Source organism: Berghia stephanieae, chromosome 14 (assembly GCF_034508935.2).
Source record: "Berghia stephanieae isolate SIO BIC M18660-M18661 chromosome 14, UCSD_Bste_1.3, whole genome shotgun sequence".
In the NCBI taxonomy this organism is placed as follows: Eukaryota; Metazoa; Mollusca; class Gastropoda; order Nudibranchia; family Aeolidiidae; genus Berghia; species Berghia stephanieae.
The window spans coordinates 8868372-8873371 of record NC_088373.1 but is presented as its reverse complement, the minus strand read 5'-3'; the positions used below and the strand labels follow the sequence as shown (position 1 = coordinate 8873371).

The 5000-nt window shown below is 37.2% G+C and overlaps 1 protein-coding gene across 4 annotated transcripts in view; it reads left to right on the top strand.

Annotated features, from left to right (window-relative positions):
• The window catches only part of LOC144959757 (uncharacterized), a 38129-nt gene extending 35348 nt beyond the window's left edge, over positions 1–2781 (top strand). For all 4 annotated transcript variants that reach the window (XM_078892478.1, XM_078892477.1, XM_078892476.1 and 1 more), the window contains one exon: positions 245–2781. In XM_078892478.1, the coding sequence (XP_078748604.1) occupies positions 253–2103 (1851 nt within the window). In that variant the 5' untranslated portion in view covers positions 245–252 and the 3' untranslated portion in view covers positions 2104–2781. The remainder of the gene's footprint in view (positions 1–244) is intronic.
• Positions 2782–5000: the final 2219 nt, after the last annotated feature.

Here is a 5000-nt window from a genome sequence, read left to right as displayed (position 1 = left end):
CAACAACAAAAAACAAAACAAAATAACAACAACAACAACAACAACAAACAACAATGGAATCATAAATATATTACTAAGACTAAAAACAAAAAGCAGATCAACGGGCATACTCCAATGGCATAATTTACGTTGTCACTTGTGTTTTATTTCATTGGTAATTAGTTCTCTACAGGATAATTTTTTAAAATGATTGTCATTTGAACTCATTCATTATCTTATCTTTTTCTTTTATTCCTTTCACCAGACGAGAAGATGATACTCCGTACCCCAATGTCAAGGTCACACACCAACAAGACGAGCTCAGCCACAACAACACCATTGCTGGTCATTCTTGCTGTCCTTCACCTTGCCTTTCCAACCCTCGCCTGTCCACCTCAATGCCAGTGCAACACGCAATATTTCGTCTACTGCCAAAACATTGGGATTTCCGATGACGTCATCAGGAACACCCTTTCACACGTGTCATCATCAGCCAAGCTGCTCGACCTATCATCCAATCAGATTTCTAGAATCAGTCCCCATCTCTTCACGAATTTACCCAATCTTCAGTCTCTAAATATAGCTCAGAATCGGATCAGCCAACTGGCTAGCAACGTATTCCAAAACCTGACAAAACTCAGAGAATTCTCACTCCACAAAAACCAAATACGTGAGCTGGACGAGACAACATTCACAGGACTCAACAGTCTAACGCAATTGGACCTTTCTGGAAATTCCATATCATCGTTTCCGGTTGGGACATTTACCAAACTATCAAACCTGGAAAAACTTCAACTTCAGAAAAATTCTATAACTCAATTGGAATCTAAATCCTTTTCGGGCCTTAAAAAGTTAAAATCCCTGGATCTAAGTAATAATCCGTTAACGTCTATTCCAGAATTTGCTTTCAGTGGGTTGAATTCTCTGGAAAAATTAAGCATAGCTCAAAACGATGTATCAGAATTTTCAAAAGATGGTTTCAGCGGGTTGACGAGTCTCTCGTCCTTGGAATTGTCTCACAACAAAATCTCATCTATCGACTTCTTACACGGGAACGACTTCGCTCTCTCCATCAAAAACCTGGATTTGTCCCACAATGTCATCACCACCGTGCCCACCAATCCGATCCAACACCTCAGAAACATCAAAGTTGTTAACCTCAGTCATAATAAAATATACAAAATTTCATATCACGCTTTTAAATCTCTTAGTTTGGAATATTTAAATCTGACCTGTAATCATTTCCCTGAAATTGACAGACGAATGTTTAAAGACTTATTACAGATTGTTGACTTGGACTTTTCTCATAGTCGAATCAGAGATATAAAAACTGGGGCTTTTGACAGCTTTAGAGAGAGGGTGTATACGTTAAGTCTCCATGGTAACGAGATAACCCTTGTACATACGGGTATGTTTAGAGGGATGGTAAGACTCCGACATTTGAACCTGAGCAAAAATAAAATAGCGTCCATTGACCACAATTCTTTTCAAGATATGGCCGTTCTTGAAAATTTGGATCTTTCTGGAAATAAATTACTAAAAATTTCATTCGACTCAATTCGAGGCCCGTCGGATTTAAAATATTTAGACTTAACAGAAAACCCACTTCGGAAAATGACTGGGTTTTCGTTCGATGATTCCGACAGGCAAGTTCTGATGGAAGTCAATAGTAGTGTGGACAGTTTGACCGAAACTAGTGCCAGGGTGACGTGGCCGTACAAAGAAGGCTCGCAACTTTATTGGTCAGTAACGGTCACATGTGCTCAATCGTCGAATTCGGACTCATCAACGTGCAGTCCACCTCCGTATTCGGACAGTCTAAAACCTTATAACCATCATTTGACACTAACCGATTTACAGCCAGACGGGGACTATTTTGTGTGTGTTAATCCCGTGTTTCTTTCGCCGGAAACGAAAATGACACAGTGCACAATGTTGCACACAGCACGACCCCAAGCAGACACTAAAACAACGCGAGATGGGAGAGAATTGAGTGGTAACAATGGGGCAACATCTTTTTATTTATTACTTCCCCTGAACTTTGTACAGATTCTGGTCATATTATGCTTCTCAACGATGTTCCAATTATCTGGATATTTTAAGATTTATACAATAGTTCTGTGAGAAATTATAATATTTTTAAGGTATTGTTATTGTTTCAATATTTCTGGAGTAAAGTCTTTGATGGATATAAGATCGTGTATTCCCAAAAACCGGACGGCAAAACAAGGGAGTTGTAACTTGTAAAATATCAAAATGAGCGATTTCAAATCGTTTAGGTTCAACTCGAGGGATACAAATACTTTGTCTTCCAATGTTCAGTGTATACAAAAATAATGTTTATACTATTGTTCATGACTTTCTGCAATGACTACAACGAATCTGAAGCGGGTGGTTGGATGGGAGCATCACCCTTGAATCATATACCTATGATGTTCGCATGGGTGTACGATCCGATAGTGATGTCGTTTCTTCTTCTCTTTACTAGCCTATCCTGCTTCTTTGGTTTGTGATTGTATTTTTGACAGGGGATATTTTTTTTTCTGTAAATCTTCTGCCTGTTTGTTCTTGGTTATTTATAATTTAGCTTATGATATCTTTAGGTTATGATTTTGATTTACATTTGTACTATTTTTGTTAGATTGCTTGTTTTTTTGTTATGTTTCAGCGGTCTCTCATATAACCTCAATTGTGTTGGAAGAGACCTAAAGCAACAAACAAACAAAAAAAACGAATCTGAACTCGTGCATCGAAGCTTTTCTATATATAATTTTATTCTTCTTCTTATTAAAAAAAAAATTGAGCTGGGAGGGGGGGGGGGGACCTTTTTTTTTTTTTTTAGACCACGAGAGCCATTCGTCCGGTGGTAATTTTTGATGTTTTGCTTTATTTTGTCTTGCATTAATTTTCGGGGGGGGGGGGGGGGGGGGGGGGGGGGTTGTGTGTGTTTTTTTAAAAATTAATTTATTTTTTTTATTTTTGGTTTGGTTGTTTTTTTGTTGTTGTTTTTTTTTGAATTTTGTTCTTCTTTGTTTTGTTGTTTTGTTGTTTCTTTGTTGTTGTTGATTTATGTTTTGTTTTTCTTTGTTTTCTTTTTGGTATGTGTGTGTCGGGGGGGGGGGTGTCTTTATTTATTGTTGCTATTTTTTGTTTATTTGTTGTTTTTTGGGGGGAGGGGATGGGGGTCAGTACAGTTGTAGAAACAAAACTCGCCCCCTCTCAATGATGGCATTTATTATTTTAACGGTTTATTGTTTTTTTTTTTGTTTTGGTTGAAATTGAATCAATATCAAGTACGAGTTCAACCCGTTATATATTACCGTTTAGCGACGACTGGTCACAGTTTATTGTCAAGCCATCATTCCCTGCTATCTTACCTTGTGATAAAATTTTCTGTCGTGAGTACAGAATGTGGTTGATTATTCAAATTCCAATTATATGTAATTATAATTCCAATACAATTCCAATTTTAATACAATTCCAATACAATTCCAATACAATTCCAATACAATTCCAATTCCAATTCCAATACAATTCCAATACAATTCCAATACAATTTCAAAACACTTCCAATTCCAATTCCAATACAATTCCAATTCAATTCCAATACAATTCCAATACAATTCCAATACAATTCCAATACAATTCCAATAAAATTCCTATTCCAATACAATTCCAACACAATGCCTACACAATTCCAGTAAAATCCAATACACTTCCAATACAATTCAATGCCAATACAATTCCAATACAATTCCAATACAATTTCAAAACACTTCCAATTCCAATTCCAATACAATTCCAATTCAATTCCAATACAATTCCAATACAATTCCAATACAATTCCAATAAAATTCCTATTCCAATACAATTCCAACACAATGCCTTCACAATTCCAGTAAAATCCAATACACTTCCAATACAATTCAATGCCAATACAATTCCAATACAATTCCAATACAATTCCAATACAATTCCAAAACAATTCCAATACAATTCCAGTAAAATCCAATACAATTCCAATACACTTCCAATACAATTCCAAAACAATTCCAATACAATTCCAATACAATTCCAATACACTTCCAATACAATTCCAATACAATTTCATTACAATTCCAACACAATGCCAACACAATTCCAGTAAATTCCAATACAATTCCAATTCCATTGCAACAATATGCCGTCGTACTCTGACCAAACGCATTTTAACATTTTAGATGAATACAATTTATAGCATGTATAAAGAGAAAAATATTCATTAAACGTACTCAAAGCGCTTTACAAGGGGTCCTAAGTCAACAGCAACTCTTAACAGGTAGGACGAAACATGACACATGTCAGTCGATGATACATTTTTTCCCCCAACACAGACAACGCTGTTAACGGACCGGTGCTCATTTTACACCCGAGTACGGTGAGAGAATTTGAGTAAAGAGCCTTTTCCAAGGACTCAACTATGCGCCGAGCGTGAGGCTCGAACCCAGGACCTTCCGATCCGAAAGCGAGTGTCATACCACTAGACCGCATAGCCGCACAAATAGCCTTTTCCAAGGAATCAATTATGCACCACTCAGAGCGGGACTCGAACCCCGGACCTTCCACTGCGAAGGTGATTGTCGGACAACTACTGGGTGGGGTTCCTGACCTCCCATAGTGAGCAGGGGGGTACATAATGTGTCTTCTATCCCCTTATATCTGTTTTCCAATATGCCCCCTGTCTTTGTCTTGGAATGAGATAACTTGGTTTTGTCCTGGCCCTGGCCGGAGTTCTGGCTGGGAGGGAAACAGTCAAATACATAGTTATTTTTTGGGAGATCTTTTTTTCCTTGTAAATCATCTCTCTGTTATGTATTATTATGTTTGTTATTTTTAATGTATAATGTAAGCATTTGAGTGTATTCCTCTTTGTTGGATTTTGTGCTTGTGTCCGTATGAGACTTATAGGTGATCTCAAACTAAGTACATTGATGGTTTGCTCTTGGAATCTGCATCTGATCCCTATTTGTTCCCAGTTCCCC